General features: G+C 42.5%; 1 protein-coding gene across 2 annotated transcripts in view; it reads right to left on the bottom strand.

Moving 5' to 3' along the window:
* Positions 1 to 7251: 7251 nt before the first annotated feature.
* Positions 7252 to 19496, bottom strand: part of LOC142910755 (uncharacterized) — a 41621-nt gene continuing 29376 nt past the window's right edge. The window contains exons 7-12 of one of the 2 annotated variants that reach the window (XM_076060151.1): positions 17087 to 17137; positions 13625 to 13775; positions 13330 to 13451; positions 10232 to 12765; positions 9617 to 9730; positions 7252 to 8751 (exon numbers count right to left, since the gene is read on the bottom strand). In XM_076060151.1, the coding sequence (XP_075916266.1) occupies positions 12668 to 12765; positions 13330 to 13451; positions 13625 to 13775; positions 17087 to 17137 (422 nt within the window). In that variant the 3' untranslated portion in view covers positions 7252 to 8751; positions 9617 to 9730; positions 10232 to 12667. Of the gene's footprint in view, positions 8752 to 9616; positions 9731 to 10231; positions 12766 to 13329; positions 13452 to 13624; positions 13776 to 17086; positions 17138 to 19496 lie in introns of those variants that run through there. The other variant, XM_076060150.1, reaches the window with a different exon arrangement.

Consider the following 19496-nt stretch of genomic DNA (forward strand, 5'->3'; position numbering starts at 1 on the left):
CACTGGTGTGACTTTGTCCAGATCTTTCAAGAACATGTGAGTTCCTCACAACACAGCAGGGTGGATTGGAGGCAGGCCAGCCTGAATGTTTCAAACCGATGCAAAATGTTCCTTTAAATGTGTTCAGTTCCACGAAAACAAAACACGATCATATGAGGAATTGAAAACATTTCCCTCCATTATTGCTTGTAAAATTGCCCTTTCGCCCCCCCCTCCCCCCACTGTAGGTGTCTCAGGTGTGCGATGCTATCCGCTCCTCCATCATGTCACGTCACGAAGGCTACAATATCCGCTTGACCATGCAGTTTGGGGAAATGGTGACGGTGCTGCAACAAGCTCGACAACAAGAGGTAGCCCTCGCCACCTCGTGGCAAGCCCTGGACTCAATCATGCAGTTACAACAGAGGCCCTAGAGGGCATCAGTAATGGTCGTGTCAGACATGAGCCCTGGGGTGTTTATTTACAGAGAGAAAAAGCAACGTTGGAAGTTCACAACGCCCATGGCGGATTAACAACGGATTTGTTGGTTAAGTCACGTAAAATAGAAATAATAATAAAAGGAAATGAATAAAAATAAAACCTACGACGTTTCAATCGTAGCACAAGCGGCGATCGTCATCAGGGTTCATATTGGCCATGCCATGTTCTGACTGAGTTCGTACCAGATTGAGGCTTCACTTGAGCCTAATGAGGTGCAGAGTAATGGGAGAAAACTGGCAGAGGAAAAAAACCCTATAGAGGAATCGAGCCGGAGGACTCCACCATTTGTGGAGGTGCAGATGTGCGTGTTTGGCAGGGGGATTACACGAGGCCAGTACTTAAAAACATTCATATGCCAGGTTCCAAAACTTAAATACAAATTGTTGGCTAATCCTTCACGCACAACGCTCCTCCACACATGGAATTATATCACATTTGTATAACATCTAAACATGATCCTGGCCCACTTATTTTTTTAAATTATCAAGTCAAAGTTGATTTCCTGCTCAAATGTGCAATGGTGTTGTGTTTACAGCCCTTAGCCAGTGTTAGAAATGTCACATTTCAATGATGGGTGTGAGTCGACCCATAGGACAACCACTGTTTACTTCCGTACTTAGTGGTACTAATTGTATTGGCCCTTGAGGGCTCATAGGCTGAGTCAACCCCCAACCTTAGGATTTTATTGGTTTTTAATAAGCTATTAATTCCATAATTGGATGTTATAAATTTGAGCGCTTTTCAGATTTGTTGCATAGATAGTATGAGTTTTCAGATTTTAGTTAGACCTTTTCGGCAATGTTAATTGTAAAATGTTGTGAAATGTATTCTAATATATTCTTAGCTGTTACTGCAACCGCTTTTAAAATTGCTTTGTACTTGCTGTGCTTTCGTGATGTTTCATGAGTGTTGACCCAGGGCTCACTGAAATAAAATACATCGAGACTCTGGGCTTACACTTGGTTATAAAGTTAATACTGGTAGGAACCTCCTGGTTATTACACCACCAGCCCACAGGGGATTATTGTTGTGTCAGTCCGTCGTGCATCCAAAAATGGGAGGGGTGTGGCTGGGTGGAGATGGGAGGGTGGGGAGGGGCTGGGTGGGGAGGGGAGGGTGGGGAGGGGAGGGTGGGGCTGGGTGGGGTGGGTAGTGGAGGGGCTGAGTGGGGTGGGTGTGGCGGGGTGGGGAGGGGAGGGAGGGGAGGGTGGGGCTGAGTGGGGATGGGTGGGGCTGGGTGGGGAGGGGCTGGTCACCCCGTGGTGCCCTTATAAAACTCAACGTGTAACCTACTCACGCCGGCTCATGCCCGCCCTCACAGAATCAGGCCAGCAGCAGATGGGAAGAAACTGTTTTTATGGCGTGAGGTTTTGGTCCTGATGGACCGAAGCCTTCTGCCGGAGGGGAGTAGCTGAAACAGAGAGTGTCCAGGGTGGGAGGAATCGGCCATAATCTTCCTCGCTCGCCTCATGGTCCTTGTCGTGTGCAGGTCCTCGAGGGTTGGTAGATTGCAGGCAATTACCTTCTCAGCAGTGTGGATGATACGCTGCAGTCTGCTCTTGTCCTTGGCAGTGGCAGCAGCGTACCAGACGGTTATGGAGGAGGTGAGGATGGATTCAATGATCGCTGTATAGAATTGCACCATCATTGTCTTTGGCAGGTTGAATTTCTTCAGCTGCCGTAGAAAGTACATCCTCTGTTGAGCTCTCTTGGTGAGGGAGCTGATGTTCAGTTCCCACTTGAGGTCCCGGGAGAGAATAGTGCCCAGGAAGCGGAAGGACTCTACAATTTTGACTGGGGAGTCTAACTGGGTGATGGGGGGGGGGGCTGTATTCTTCCTGAAGTCCACAACCATCTCAACTGTCTTTAGAGCATTTAGCTCTAAGTTGTTCTGGCTACACCAGGTCACCAGGTTTTCAGCTTCCCACCTATAGTCAGACTCATCCCCACCAGAGATCAGCCCAATGAGGGTGGTGTCGTCCGCAAACTTCAAGAGTTTGACGGACAGATGATTGGAGGTGCAGCTGTTGGTATACAGGGAGAAAAGCAGTGGGGAAAGGACGCAGCCCTGAGGAGTTCCGGTGCTGATGGACCTGGAGTCAGAGATTTGTGTTCCCAGCTTAACGCACTGCTTCCTGTCAGACAGGAAGTCTGTGATCCATTTACAGGTGGTGTAGGGCAAGTTCAGCTGGAAGAGCTTGTCCTGAAGCAGGGCAGGGATGATGGTGTTGAAGGCAGAGCTGAAGTCCACAAACAGGATCCTGGCGTAGGATGCTGGGGCGTCCAGATGCTGTAGGGTGAAGTGGAGGGCCATGTTAACTGCGTCGTCCACAGACCTGTTGGCTCTGTAGGCGAACTGAAGGGGGTCCAAGAGAGGCTCTGTGATGGCTTTGAGGTGTGCCAGGACCAGGCGCTCAAAAGACTTCATTACCACAGATGTAAGGGCGACCGGTCTGTAATCATTTAGTCCTGTTGGCCTTAGCTTTTTGGGCACAGGGATGATGGTGGAGGACTTGAGACAGGCTGGTACATGGCATGTCTCCAGGGAGGTGTTAAAGATGTTGGTGAACACCGGAGACAGCTGGTCAGCGCAGTGTCTAAGGGTCGCTGGAGAGACAGAGTCCGACCCGGCTGCTTTGCGTGGATTCTGCCTCTTGAAAAGTCTATTAACTTCTCCCTCCTGAAAGGAGAGAATCGTCTCTGTAGTATGGGTGGGGGGTGGGGCCTCTCGGGTGGGAAGGGGTGGTTCAGGATAGTCCAATTGTCTTTCAAATCTACAGTAGAACTCGTTCAGGTCGTTGGCTAGACGGGAGTCGTTAGTGGTGTGGGGGGCTCTGGGTTTGTAGTTGGTGATCTGCCTGAGCCCTCTCCAGACAGAAGCAGCGTCGTTAGTAGAGAACTGGTGTTTTAGTCTGAGTACAGTCGTTTAGCCTCTCTCACCGCTTTGCTAAACCTGTTCTTCGACTCCTTGAATCTGTCTCTATCCCCACTCCTAAACGCTTCCTCCTTCTCCAACCTCAACCTTCTGAGCTTTGCTGAGAACCAGGGCTTATTGTTGTTAAAGTTCACCCTGGTACGTGTTGGGATACAGCAGTCCTCACAGAAGCTGATGTCGAGCATATTTACGGAATACACCACGTGGTGGTGCCGCCGTTGACCCTGGCCATTGACCGAGCAGCCCAACGTTCCTACTACCAGCTCCCTCCGCAGGAGAATGTGTTATGTTATCTTATCTCACACCACGGTTAATGGTATGGTTTACAAAATGGAGTATAATAGCGCCTCGCAGCTGTCTCTCACCCCTCCTCTGTTCCGACCATGGATGAACTCGTCCGTCTGAACGGGGCCCGTAGCTATCCGTGGTGCTAAAGTTGAGGGTAAGAATCCACCCATTTTTTCGCCATATAGCATTGTGATATATAACGACTTATTGTTGGTAGCTTAGCTGATTGGAGAATATAGAGTTTATTGATAACATTAAGGTAATTTATATTTTAGTTTTTTATTGGTTCACTATATAGTACTGTGAATAGCTCGGATGTGTAGGCCTTGACTTCAACATAGTCATTTCTGTGACCAGTCACTAGCTAATCACTCAGTTATTTCAATGCTAAATTCGCCTAGTTATTTCAATGCTAAATTCTCCTGTTTGATTTGTACTAAGTGCCTCGGTGAATGTGTATGCTCTGACTTTAACGTAGCTATTTCTGTGACCAGTTACAAGCTAATCACTCAGCTATTTCAATGCTAAATTCTATGCTAATTCCTTTGTCAAGAGGTGCCTCTGCGGATGTGTATGCTTTAACTTAGATATTTCAATGCTAAATTCTATGCTAATTCCTTTATCAAGGGGTGCCTCTGCGGATGTGTATGCTTTAACTTTTAACATAGCTATTTCTGTGACCAGTCACAAGCTAATCATTCAGCCATTTCAATGCTAAATTCTATGCTAATTCCTTTGTCAAGGCGCTTTGTTTCCTCTCACACAGCTTAAAGGTCGTGATCTGAACGTGGCTCTTTCACTCCAGCGCTGTCCTACCAGACAGTCTCGTCCCTTCACCTGATGAAGGCCGCTTGTGTTGTGGCCGAAACGTCGTGAGAATATTATTGTTATTTTATTTTATCAATTTATTATTTTATTCTCATTCTACGTGACTTTACCGAAAGAACCAAAGAAGAAGTATGTGTTAGCTAGAGTAGGTCGGTGGTCACCACCTTATGTGCAGTGTTATATTACTTACCGTTCTAATAAATCAGCGTTGCCTCCCAAGGAGTCGTGTGTGCACCTAATTCGCACCCACTACAAATGCAATACTACTGTAGAATTCAGTGGTAAATGCAATACTACTGTAGAATTCAGTGGTAAATGCAATACTACTGTAGAATTCAGTGGTAAATGCAATACTACTGTAGAATTCAGTGGTAAATGCAATGCAACTGTAGAATTCAGTGGTAAATGCAATAATACTGTAGAATTCAGTGGTAAATGTAATACTATTGTAGAATTAAGTGGTAAATGCAATAATACTGTAGAATTCAGTGGTAAATGCAATAAAACTGTAGAATTCAGTGGTAAATGCAATACTACTGTAGAATTCAGTGGTAAATGCAATACTACTGTAGAATTCAGTGGTAAATGCAATACTACTGTAGAATTCAGTGGTAAATGCAATACTACTGTAGAATTCAGTGGTAAATGCAATACTAATGTAGATTTCAGTGGTAAATGCAATACAACTGTAGAATTCAGTGGTAAATACAATAAAACTGTAGAATTCAGTGGTAAATACAATACTACTGTAGAATTCAGTGGTAAATACAATAAAACTGTAGAATTCAGCGGTAAATGTAATAAAACTGTAGAATTCAGTGGTAAATGTAATACTACTGTAGAATTCAGTGGTAAATACAATAAAACTGTAGAATTCAGTTGTAAATACAATACTACTGTAGAATTCAGTGGTAAATACAATAAAACTGTAGAATTCAGTGGTAAATGCAATAAAACTGTAGAATTCAGTGGTAAATGTAATACTACTGTAGAATTCAGTGGTAAATGCAATACCACTGTAGAATTCAGTGGTAAATGTAATACTACTGTAGAATTCAGTGGTAAATGCAATAAAACTGTAGAATTCAGTGGTAAATGCAATACTATTGTAGATTTCAGTGGTAAATGCAATACTACTGTAGAATTCAGTGGTAAATGCAATACTATTGTAGAATTCAGTGGTAAATGCAATAAAACTGTAGAATTCAGTGGTAAATGCAATACTACTGTAGAATTCAGTGGTAAATACAATACTAATGTAGAATTCAGTGGTAAATACAATACTATTGTAGAATTCAGTGGTAAATGCAATACTACTGTAGAATTCAGTGGTAAATGCAATACTGTAGAATTCAGTGGTAAATGCAATACTATAGAATTCAGTGGTAAATGCAATACTACTGTAGAATTCAGTGGTAAATGCAATAATACTGTAGACTTCAGTGGTAAATGCAATACTATTGTAGAATTCAGTGGTAAATGCAATACTATTGTAGAATTCAGTGGTAAATGCAATACTGTAGAATTCAGTGGTAAATGCAATACTACTGTAGAATTCAGTGGTAAATGCAACACTACTGTAGAATTCAGTGGTAAATGCAATACTGTAGAATTCAGTGGTAAATGCAATACTACTGTAGAATTCAGTGGTAAATGCAATACTATTGTAGAATTCAGTGGTAAATGCAATAATACTGTAGAATTCAGTGGTAAATGCAATACTACTGTAGAATTCAGTGGTAAATGCAATACTACTGTAGAATTCAGTGGTAAATGCAACACTACTGTAGAATTCAGTGGTAAATGCAATACTGTAGAATTCAGTGGTAAATGCAATACTACTGTAGAATTCAGTGGTAAATGTAATACTACTGTAGAATTCAGTGGTAAATGCAATACAACTGTAGAATTCAATGGTAAATACAATAAAACTGTAGAATTCAGTGGTAAATGCAATACTACTGTAGAATTCAGTGGTAAATGCAATGCTACTGTAGAATTCAGTGGTAAATGCAATAATACTGTATAATTCAGTGGTAAATGCAATAATACTGTATAATTCAGTGGTAAATGCAATAATACTGTAGAATTCAGTGGTAAATGCAATACTACTATAGAATTCAGTGGTAAATGCAATAATACTGTATCATTCAGTGGTAAATGCAATAATACTGTATAATTCAGTGGTAAATGCAATAATACTGTATAATTCAGTGGTAAATGCAATAATACTGTAGAATTCAGTGGTAAATGCAATACTACTGTAGAATTCAGTGGTAAATGCAATAATACTGTATAATTCAGTGGTAAATGCAATAATACTGTATAATTCAGTGGTAAATGCAATAATACTGTATAATTCAGTGGTAAATGCAATAATACTGTAGAATTCAGTGGTAAATGCAATACTACTGTAGAATTCAGTGGTAAATGCAATAAAACTGTATAATTCAGTGGTAAATACAATACTACTGTAGAATTCAGTGGTAAATACAATAAACCTGTAGAACTGCACACGCTCTTGTGTGCCGGTTACCTAACATTTACAAACGGAAGCACAGTTAAATAAACATCCCCAATATCTGCATTACCGTATATGTTCAACAGTATGAACATGCAACTCTTTGTCGCTTAATGCAGATACTCTGCAATGGGTATACGGCACAGCGCTCGTACGTGCTGGTTTCTGTATGCACCGACACACAGGGCATAAAACGAAACAGGCTGCATCAAGTGTTTATTCGTATATCAACACGAAACGCATCATTAAACCTCCAAAATGTAAAAAGGGACAAACGCTCCCAACATTTTCTATTGAACACATGAGTACAGTATAACGTAATGGACACATCTTCCATTTTCTTTGGTTCTTTCGGTAAAGTCACCACCACGTACAATGAGAATAATAAAATAATAAAATAACACGATAAAATTCTCACGACGTTTCAGCCACAACGCAAGCGGCCGTCTTCAGGTGAAAGGAACAGACCCGTCGGGACGACAGAGCTTCAATGAACGTTGTTAAGATTCGAAGCGACTTTTTAGCTGGTTGGGGGAAGTGAGGCACCTTGACAAAGGGGTTTACATATCAAACAGGAGAATTTAGCATTGATATGTAAACCCCTTTGTCAAGGTGCCTCTCTTCTCTAAACCAGCTTAAAAGACGCCTCGAATCTTAACAACGTTCGTTGAAGCTCTGTCGTCCCGACAGGTCTGTTCCTTTCACCTGAAGAAGGCCACTTGTGTTGTGGCCGAAACGTCGTGAGAATTTGTTATTTTATTTTGTTAATTTATTATTTTATTCTCATTCTACGTGGTGGTGACTTTACCGAAAGAACCAAAGAAGATGAATCCTTGCAGTCACGAAAGCTTTAAATAGAAACATCTTCCATTCTTTCTTAGCTTTCTTCTTTTATATACGCGAGGGATTTGCCTCTCGAACGGTGGGGTTCACGTCGAAAAATATTTGACGCCTGGCACGCCCTAAGCCCCGCGGTGGGAATAGGCTATTCCTTTTTCACGTCCGTCACATTAAACTTTGGTTTTTGCACCACAGGTTTTGACTTCAGCATCGGTCCAAACGGACAGCTGTCTTCACCTGATGGTTTCCTCTGCTCGTGAATGAGACTGGGACTTCCCGGTGCAGTTCCAGTGGTATTTGAAACTGTGGGAGGCTGATGGAAAGGACTTGCGACCGCGGATTTTGGAGAACTGAGAACGGACTGAATTTGAGACGAGTTAGACGCTGATTTTACATTAAAAGGGTTTCCACTACTTGGTTTAGGACTCCCCGGAGGTGGTGACTTGACAGGAAAAACGGCGTTCTTAGTCTCTGAATGACTCGACGCCACACTCACGCTAGATGGCTCGTCATCTTTGAACAAGACGCTTGGGAAACTGACTGGTCTGAATGGTTTCGGCTTCCACTGGTGAACTCGTGGTGGCTCAGTTACAATCACCTTCTTAGGCATGCCAGCACAACTGCCAGATCGGATGGCATCAAGCATGGCCAGACGTGCATCCTTGGGCCTACGCTCTGTACCTGTGGCCCCGTTACCCACGAGGATGACAGGAGGTGGTGGGGCTATGGGGACTGGAGGAGAATGCACAGGTGCAAGCCGTGGCCGCACTGTGGCTGAGTCGCCCGAGTCGGCTTCTCTCAACTGCTGAGACACCAGTTCTTCGTCTTCTGCTGCTGCCGCTGCTGCTGCAGATGGGGTCTATGGAAACCAGAAGACAGTAGAACACAGCAGTCAACGAGACACCAAGACTTGTGCTACCTGGGGTAACAACACTTCAAGTTCAGACAAATCACGCCATTGTTCGATGCCGTGCAAACGTACATCCTCAAGCTCAAAGAAAATTATGTTGAAGGACGTTTTTGTTAATGTATTAATGGGAGCAAGACAAATAGGCCCTAATATGCGTGATTCGTGTAATTTGCAACAGCTGTCAGGTTCACAAAAGTTCCATTATCCACGGCCCTATTCTTCCTATTATCCTCGATTATCCCCGACTTTCTCATTAGTCATTGCGGAATGGCTTCCTATGATCTGAGATTTTTGAAGGTAAGTGTCCCACGCGGGCACATACATCCCTATCGTACAGAAACTTTTAATTAAAAAAATCACTTTGGCCAAAGCAAATGAACGGATGGCACTTGCTTTGTTTATACACTGCATGGGAAATCAAAGACACAAAGACGAGACACACACACACGAGACACAAATATCCCCACCCTCCCCCACCCTGTACAGCTGTCACTGACTCTTGGAGCAAGTGATGTTAGCACGTGCTAATGTTTACACACCGCACCGGGTACTCATTTGAGGCCGAGTCACGTAGAAGGGAAACAATAAAATAATAAAAAACAAAACAATAAAATTCTCACGACGTGAAAACCACACCTGATGATGATTGCTTGTGTTGCAGTCGAAACGTCGTGAGAATTTTATTGTTATTATTCATTGTTTCCCTTCTACGTGGTGGTGACTTTACCGAAAGAACCACGAATGTGAATCCCTGCAGTCACGAAAGCTTTAAATCAAAATTAAATACACAGCTGTCACTTGCATTCCCACTTACTTTTCTCAGTCGTTTCCCTCCTGCGCCTGATGGAACAGCGACAGAAATGCGAGCATCTCTCTCTGCCTCACTGTCTACAGCTGCCAGCATTGCCTGCAGATGTTCACCCGAAACCTAGAATATAACGGAACAGCGACCAGAACATTTACGGAAATGTTGTACAACGTTTCACGTTAGCAAGGTAAATGTTTAATATAATATTGTTAGCTCTTTCGGTAAAGTCACGTTGAAGGGAAACAATAAAATAATAAAAAATATATATATAAAACAATAAAAATTCTCACGACGTTTCGACCATAACACGACCGTTTGTGTTATGGTCGAAACGTCGTGAGAATTTTTATTGTTTTATATATATTTTATTATTTTATTGTTTCCCTTCAACGTGACTTTACCGAAAGAGCTAAGAATATGAATTACTGCAGTCACGAAAGCTTTAAATCAAAATGTTTAAGATAACTTTAATTATACATGTGCAATCATGGTTAACAATGCAGGTTCTACAAATACTTTTTTTTTTAAATAAACGAATCACATTTAATTTAGGCTATACACAACATTTTCCATATTTATTACAATATTTTAAATGTGACGATGTAGACAAAGCAGGCTGACCTTTCTCAATGTGCCCACGTTGTCTGTAGACTGAAGCGCTTCCATTAGGGAACCATGTGCATTGTTATCCTTCACAATTGGTGTTTGCACCACAGGTTTTAACTTCAGCATCGGTCCAAACGGACCGCTGTCTTCACCTGATGGTTTCCTCTGCCCGTGAATAAGACTGAAACTTTCCAGTGCAGTTCCAGTGGTATTTAAAACTGTGGGAGGCTGATGGAAAGGACTTGCGTCGGTGGATTTTGGAGAACTGAGAACGGACTGAATTTGAGATGAGTTAGTGGCTGATTTTACATTAAAAGGGTTTCCACTACTTGGTTTAGGACTCACCGGAGGTGGTGACTTGACAGGAAAAACGGCGTTCTTAGACTCTGAATGACTCGACGCTACACTCACGCTAGATGGTTTGTCATTTTTGAACATGACGCTTGGGAAACTGACTGGTCTGAATAGTTTTGGCTTCCATTGATGGACTCGTGGTGCCTCGGTTATAATAATCACCTTCCCCGGGTCACCTGGAGCATTTGGAATGTTGGCATTTTCTTCCGTAGAAAACTGTGGTGGTGGTGGAATCGTGAGCTCATCCTGTTCCCAATTTACCTGAATTGGTGGCAAAGCATGTACAGGTGTTGTATTTGTTGTGGTTGTGCCACTGTAAGTTTCATTCGGAGCATCAATGGCCTTGTAGGCTGTTCTCTTGGCAATGGCAGATGCCACGTAGATGCTGGAGGCCCTCCTGCCGGGACGGAAAAATGCATCTTGCTTTGAGCTCGATGGTGGTGGTGGTAGTGGTGGTGGAGATGTGGCAGTGCTGGCAAGTGGCTCGGTGGCAGAGTGTTGCTGAGATATTGCCTCCGTAGTACACTGGAGGGAATGGGACCTCTGGAATGGGCGAGCCACAATTGAGAGCCCTGATAAATGAGGAATCATTGGTGGAGGAATCACTGGTGGGGGAATTAATGGTGGAGGAATCACTGGTGGAGGACTTAATTGTGGAGGAATCACTGGTGGGGGAATCAATGGTGGAGGAATCACTGGTGGGGGAATTAATGGTGGAGGAATCACTGGTGGGGCAATTAATGGTGGAGGAATCACTGGTGGGGGAATCAATGGTGGAGGAATCACTGGTGGGGGAATTAATGGTAGAGGAATCACCGGTGACTGATGTGCTGTATGCTGTTGTGGATTGGTTGTAATGTCACCGATCTTCGCTGTTGAGTAGTATTTCAACGTTTCTTTGATTTCTTTTGTAGCATTGGTTGCAGTAGCATTTTCAGTCTTGCCGGGTTCTGTTTTATAAGCTGGTAGAAGGAATGGGACATCAGCTGTTCCAGGTTTTGGTCTTATGACTGGCTTGGAAGGAACAATTCTGTAAGTGGTCAATCCCACTTTAGGAAGGTAATCTCTGGTGATTTCATTTGTGGACCTCCACCGATCTGAAGGCTGCTTACAGACAGGAAAAACTGGAGAAGATGTTTCAGCAGAATGATTTTGACATTCAACTTCAGGTGCACGTCGCTCTTTTGAAATTGATCGAGTCTTGTGAAAAATTCTGTTTTGCATCGAAGCCCCAGGCTCATTTGACTGGTCCATTACTGGCTGTGAAGTTTCATTTATTTCGGATACTTTTTCACTTTTAGTTAGCCTTGCTTCTGCAATAACCTTGCAAACTTTGTCTGGCTCAACTATTTCTTCTCTAGCGCCGGCAATTTCTTGACGGATTTCCACTGGCTGGATCAATACAGACTCTTCCACGTGCGTCTTGTGTTGGCGTGTTACCAGTTGTTCCGTATGCTGTTCGGATGATGCATCCTGTCGCTCCACAGGTATACTCTTTACTTGCTTGTCCACAGATTTGGCATGCACTACGGGGATTTTCTCCACGTGCGCATTTAGACAGGTTTCGTTTTTAACGGGCATTTTATCCAGGCACTTTAGACTTCCTCCACCACGCCTTCCTGCCCTGCTTAACTCACTATTGGGTTTGGTGGACGTGTCAGGGAAAGCCACGGGTAACCTTTTACGTCCGGGGTCTTGTTCACCCACGACACAACCAGACACTTCTGCGGTGGCCCCAGTAAAAGACCCACAAAGGGCAGGTTGGGATTTACGGTCAAGTTGCTGGGCCAAGGCAGATTCCCGAACCTTGGCAAGGAAGTCGACTTTCGCTTCATTACCATTCTTTGTCTGAGTAACGGGTGGCTCGGCAGAAACCTGCGGCGCGTTTCCAGCCTCGTTTCCATCGGCTGCTTCCATTCTTTGCACATCATCGCGAGCTTTGAGAAACTGCAAAGGTTTTTCTGAAGGTCCTCTGTTGACATCTGTTGCCACATTGGCATTTGTCTCATCGTTCACGTCGACTTTATCAGTTTTATCGGAGCTGCTGTCCGCAGTGGCTTTCATCACTGTTGAATCTGGAAGGGCTGGTTCTGGCTTTTAAACCGGCTCTACAGTAGAATCAACGTCAGCCTCTGTTTTATTTATTTTTACAGTTTCCACGTTGCGGGGACCACTCTTAGACCTCGAGTCATCATCTGCAAACAAGACAAAAGCATATTTTTTACATAATGTTTAAATCACAAATGCCACACCCCAATTATTCCACGTATTTTTTTTTTAATGGTGATATTATCACTCATTTGCTTTTCGCTCATTGCACGCTTTATGAAACAACACTGAATTTTATCACACGTTAAGTAGTCTTCTTTGGCTCTTTCGGTAAAGTCACCATGTAGAATGAGAATAAAATAATAAAATAAAATAACACAAAAAATTCTCACGACGTTTCGGCCACAACACAAGTGGCCTTCTTCAGGTGAAAGGAACAGGTTTGTTTTGTTCCTTTCACCTGAACAGGTCTGTTCCTTTCACCTGAAGAAGGCCACTTGTGTTGTGGCCGAAACGTCGTGAGATATTTTATTGTGTTATTTTATTTTATCATTTTATTATTTTATTCTCATTCTACGTGGTGACTTTACCGAAAGACCCAAAGAAGATGAATCCTTGCAGTCACGAAAGCTTTAAATCGAAATTGTTAAGTATTGTGCTACGTTATTCTTATTTCCGCGACTAACCGTTTTGTGTGTGAAAGCGCTCACCCGTCGTCAGCCCCATTTCAAGTTCATCAATTAACTCGTCCAATTCAGCCGTTGCTGCGGCACCGGCGTCAGCCTGCGCCAGGTCTGACGGGCCTCCTTGCACCGCGTTATCAGCTACGGCCCTGCGCCGACATTAACAGACGGCACAGACCGACGTGGGGAACGTGTTCTTTTAGCGTGACAGGACGCGTGACGTGGCAGCGTTTTCAACGCATCTAAATTAAAATGAAAGGAGTGTGTCGCGTGTAAAAAAAGAGCAAATCTGCCCGAAGAGGAATGGGTTGCGACGCCTTACCCAGCTTGTTGAGATGTGACGCAGAAAGTCTTCTGCGTCTCAGACTTGGCGGTGGGTCCTTGTTCGAGCGTACGGGGCGACGACGCTTCGGGCTGTTGCCTTGTGACATCGGGATCGCCGCCCATTCCAGCACCCTCGTTCAAAGATGTTTCTGCGGCGGTAATCAACGTCCAACGACGTAGATGAACGAGGTCCGTTAAACATTGCGGATATGAACACCGTGACGTACTTCAGAACGTTGAGCAATGTTTTTTATATTCTTGGTTCTTTCGGTAAAGTCACGTTGAAGGGAAACAATAAAATAATAATATATATATAAAAAATAAAAAAATGTTTTTATAAATACACCGTTTAAAAATAAATAAATTTATGCAAACCGACACACCTGATGACGACCGTTTGTGTTATGGTCAAAACGTCGTGAGAATTGTTTTTATTGTTTTATATATATTTTATTATTTTATTGTTTCACTTCAACGTGACTTTACCAAAAGAACTAAGAATATGAATTACTGCAGTCACGAAAGCTTTAAATCAAAATTTAATGTTTTTTTATTTTTTTCAACGAGTGACGTGAATCCATTTTCTCTGACAAAATCGTTAAAGTTCGCGCAAACTATCACGCTGTGTAAGAGCACTTGGGGGGTGAAAAAAAAATCGGGTTCTTTTCATTTACATCTTCAACACCACAAAGATGTCTTATTAAAATCCACAAAACGCAAAGCGTAGAGTAATTTTTGAACGCGGACGAATGGCACTCTTTCGCCGTGCTGTTCGGCATCTCCACGAGCAAGCAATTTGCAAACCAACGGATTTTCTCCGACGTGAACGTGTCATCAGTGCGCGGGTTGCTTCGAATAAAGGCAAACAGCGGGGCAGCGTTTACACTATGAGACCTCCTTTGCCAGGAACAAGATATAGCAATAGGTTTTACCCTTTTAACTGGCACAAAAAACTGACACCTGTATTCAAGGCATCGTGTCTGCAATAACCACAACACAAGCAGTCAAAATGCAAACAAAAAAGACAACTCTGAAAATAATATTGGCACTGTCCTTGAAGTTGATTGGTCCACACCCGAGACGGCTTTCTTTAGAGCCTAGTCTCCACTGGTATTGTACGCCTTTTGGCGTCTTCTGGTCCAACACCAGTGGAGACTAGGCTCTAAGAAAAGCCGTCTCAGGTGTGGACCAATCAAATTCAAGGACAGTGCCAATATTATTATCAGAGTTGTCTTTTTGTTTGCATTTTGACTGCTTGTGTTGTGGTTATTGTAAACATGATGCCTTGAATAAAGGTGTCAGTTTTTTGTGCCCGTTAAAAGGGTAAAACCTATTTCTATAGCGAGGCAGTATTTATACTGCGAGGCCGTGGGGCTCCATGAATGAGGAGGCATAAAAGGCGTTCCCATCGTGATCTCAGGGCATCTGCTCTGGGGGTTTCGTGTGAAGTTTTTGTTCAACAAAAAGAGCTTTTGGCCAAGTGTGCTGTACAACAACCAGAATAAACACCGTGGCCAATGATGACATCTGGTCACCGTTACATTGCATTTATGGCTTTTATTTTGGTGATTTCGAAAAGTTTTTTTTTGTTTTGGCCATGTTTTTGTTTATTGTAGTACGGAGTTAGACTGATGGCCTTAATCTAAGTTGTCTTGTGGTTGTTGTTGTTGTTTGACTTGCATCCCACTGGGATTTTTGCACACAGCGTTGGTGGTGTACGGTGCTATTTCAGGAATATTTTGATGTTTTTTTCCTGGATTTTCTGTTTGCAAAGTCACACACAAAGTCACTTTAAGATGTTTTCTTGTTCATGTTTTTGTTTGTTGCGGTTGCACCCGATTCAAGAGCCGGATGGCTCACAGGGCTATACCACATAAATGAAACTATGGAACTAAATGAACTATGGAGAACAGACTTGCTGAAATGTACAAATTGTGCATGAAAAGAGTCAACTTATACGAACGGTAAGCAAAAGTACGAGTCCAACATTGGCAGAAGAAATTGCTTGTGAGTTTTTTTGACGTAATAAACATCAACTTGTATGCGCATTTGAAATTTAAATTTGTGCAAGCTTTCAGAATTTACGTGTATTTTAAATCAATAATGCTTCCATCAAAAGCGCAATTGATTAGCACCTCACATTATCACGTCTGGCTACGTACGGTGCGAAATAATTGCAACATACATACATTAAATATTGTTTGGATTCAAACAGAACGTCACGTTAATGTCAATCACGTATGGCTACGTACGGGGTGAAATAATTTCAACATACATAGATTAAATATTGTTTGGATTCAAACAGAACGTCACGTTAATGTCAATCACGTCTGGCTACGTACGGTGTGAAATAATTGCAACATACATACATTAAATATTGTTTGGATTCAAACAGAACGTCACGTTAATGTCAATCACGTCTGGCTACGTACGGTGTGAAATAATTTCTACATACATACGTTAAATATTGTTTGGATTCAAACAGAACGTCACGTTAATGTCAAACATACAATGCTTGACCTGTTTGTCCATTGGAAATCCAAATTCCAGTTTTACAAAACATCATCAACAACCAAACAATAAGGTAATGGTGTCGTTTAGAACATAGGTAGCCAATGAAATAAAAAATAGAGCACTTGGTGGAGTATCCAAGAGCTTTCATTCCGAAATCTATAACGTACACTCACACTACCACTTTAAACGAGTTGAATATGTTACGTTACAAGCACCACAACTGCCCTTTAAACAAAGATTCACAGCTCAAACACAGGTTGAAAACATAACATACGTACGTGTTCAACATATGTATGAGCAGTTGTGTAAGATGATATATCTTATGAGATTCCACAAGAGATGTTTGACAGCCAGTTATATGTGCCAGCCAAATAAAAGATTTTAAAAAAATCCAATTGGTTGTCCTTGTTAAAGAGCCGCTGAGCTCAATTGGCTTTGCCAGCTGGAATAAAGTTAGTCTGAAATTGCATGGAACATATGTAAATTAACAATATGTAAATCACTAATTCGAATGTTTTTTTTGTTGGTATTTTGGCAGGCTGTTTGCTCCACAGCCTGTCAACATTTTCGTGGAAAAATGAGGACCGGGAAGGTTAAAGGACTTTCAAAAGATCCTTCAATTAATCCACACACTTTCAAAGGAAATGGTGCCCCTGCTGCAAGGTTATGCAGTTGTTTTACCTTGTAAGCATTATTCTACAGTATGAAAGTCAATTTTATATCTGAATTAACATGCCCTAAAAAAACTCTTAATAAATTACATATTTTATCAAAGTAGCGTAATAATTAGCCAATTGTCGGAACACGATTACAATTTTGATCACAAGATATCTAAATGAACAACCATTTAAAGAAACAGTTTATTGGATTAAAATTACTTCTGGCCTCCATACTGCTTATACAGAGCCATCTATTCCAATGAAGCCGTGCATTTTACAATATTTACCTTCTTCATTTTCATCCTTTAACGGTAAGCGCCCAGAACTTTGAGCGGAGGCTGAGAAACACAAAACAACATTTCCATACATGTGAATGCCATTCATTAGCATCAGCACATTTGACTTACCCATAACCGGTCAAGTGAATTCTTTAAGGTTCAAACAGCAGCTGGCTGTTAATATAAAACATGTTCGTCACATGCATGCACGCACACACACATACACATAAGTACTCACATACACTCACTCACAATCAAATATATACATATACACACTATGTACATGCTCACTGGACCAACTTGCTCACTGATTGGATGACTGTTGGATTGTGATGCCACCTGACTAACAAGAACACAACTGACAGCATGCAACTCCCATCACAACACATTGCACGGTACGATGCCATAGTGCGGCACATTTCTGTGTAATCTATCACAAGACAAGATTTAATCCATATAGTAATAGGTTTTACCCTTTTAACTGGCACAAAAAACTGACACCTTTATTCAAGGCATCATGTTTGCAATAACCACAACACAAGCAGTCAAAATGCAAACAAAAAGACAACTCTGATAATAATATCAGAGTTGTCTTTTTGTTTGTTGTGGTTATTGCAAACAAGATGCCTTGAATAAAGGTTTCAGTTTTTTGTGCCAGTTAAAAGGGTAAAACCTATTACTATATCTTGTTACTGGCAAAGGAGGTCTCATAATGTAAAATATTTCATCCCTTTTACTGGTCATCTGTGAAAATGAGCTTCACAGTTCATCAGATTTCTCCAGTCTAAATAAAGATTCTGATGGCACCCCAAAATTGCAAAATGTCTCTCTTCACAATAATAAAAAAAATAATTTCGTTTGGTCGATGAACAATTCATCCCGGCCAAATCTCTTAAACATAATTCACTATTGCTTCGCGAGGACATTAAACCCCGGAAACATTACTGGGTTAGGCACTTTAACATTCCACGACTTCAACCCTTCATTAAGCGTAACAATGATGATACATTCTGTGTTGATGTCCTCAAAAATAAGTCGCCAATTAAATATTTCACCTTGTCATCATATTACAAACGGTGCTTTGACTGACGACAGACATCGTGGGGCTCATAGACTCTTTGTGTTTCTTCGGTAAAGTCACGACGTAGGTAAAATAAAATAAATAAAACAACTACATTAAATCACGACGTTTCGGGGGCAACACCAAGCTTCCGTCTTCATGGGGAAACCGTCACGGCAAAATTGCTGCATCAACTCGATACATAAATTCAGGTGGAAACCGTCACGGCAACATTGCCGCATCAACTTGATACAGAAATTCAGGTGGAAACTATCACGGTAATATTGCTGCATCAACTTGATACAGAAATTCAGGTGGAAATCGTCACGGCAACATTGCTGCATCAACTTGATACAGAAATTCAGGTGGACACAGGTCACGGCAAAATTGCTGCATCAACTCGATACAGAAATTCAGGTGGAAATCGTCACGGCAACATTGCTGCATCAACTCGATACAGAAATTTAGGTGGAAACCGTCACGGTAAAATTGCTGCATCAACTTGATACAGAAATTCAGGTGGAAACCATCACGGTAAAATTTCTGCCTCAACTTCATACAGAAATTCAGGTGGAAATCGTCACGGTAAAATTGCTTGATACAGCTGTGACGGTTTCCACCTGAAGAAGGGAGCTTGGTGTTGCCTCCGAAACGTCGTGATTTAATTTAGTTGTTTTATCATTTATTTGTTTTTTAACTACGTCGTTACTTTGCTGAAAAAAAACACAGAGTGTGGTGAATCCTTGCAGTCACGAAAGCTTCAAATCTGGAAATAGTGGGGCTCACAAGGTAAATGTGTAGCAGCAGAGGTCTTGTTGAAAGAAGACAGTTGAAGCCAAACAAAACCGCATGCACGATTGGAACGTGTTCGCTTACCGTCTCCCCTGTGTAAACATGATGTTGACAAATCGGCTAGGTGATGATACTGTGTAGGAACCTCCTGGTTACTACACCACCAGCCCACAGGAGATTATTATTGTGTCAGTCTGTCGTGCATCCAAACATGGGAGGGGTGGGGCTGGGTGGGGAGGGGAGGGTGGGGAGGGGCTGGTGGGGAGGGGCTGGGTGGGGAGGGGAGGGTGGGGAGGGGCTGGGTGGGGAGGGGCTGCGTGGGGGGGTGGGGCTGGCTGGGGAGGGGCTGGTCACCCCGTGGTGCCCTTATAAAACTCAACGTTTAACCTACTCACGCTGGCTTGTGCCTGCCCTCACAGTCGGGCATATTTACGGAACACACCACGTGGTGGTGCCGCCGTTGACCCTGGCCATTGACCGAGCAACCCAACAACGTTCCTACCAGCTCCTCCCTCCGCAGGAGAATGTGTTTAAGTTTAGGTATTGTGCCTAAGCAGTTCACTGCAC

Source organism: Petromyzon marinus, unplaced genomic scaffold (genome assembly GCF_048934315.1).
Source record: "Petromyzon marinus isolate PM22_M1 ecotype Great Lakes invasive population unplaced genomic scaffold, UKy_Petmar_22M1.pri1.0 PM_G_Scaffold_153, whole genome shotgun sequence".
Classification (NCBI taxonomy): domain Eukaryota; kingdom Metazoa; phylum Chordata; class Hyperoartia; order Petromyzontiformes; family Petromyzontidae; genus Petromyzon; species Petromyzon marinus.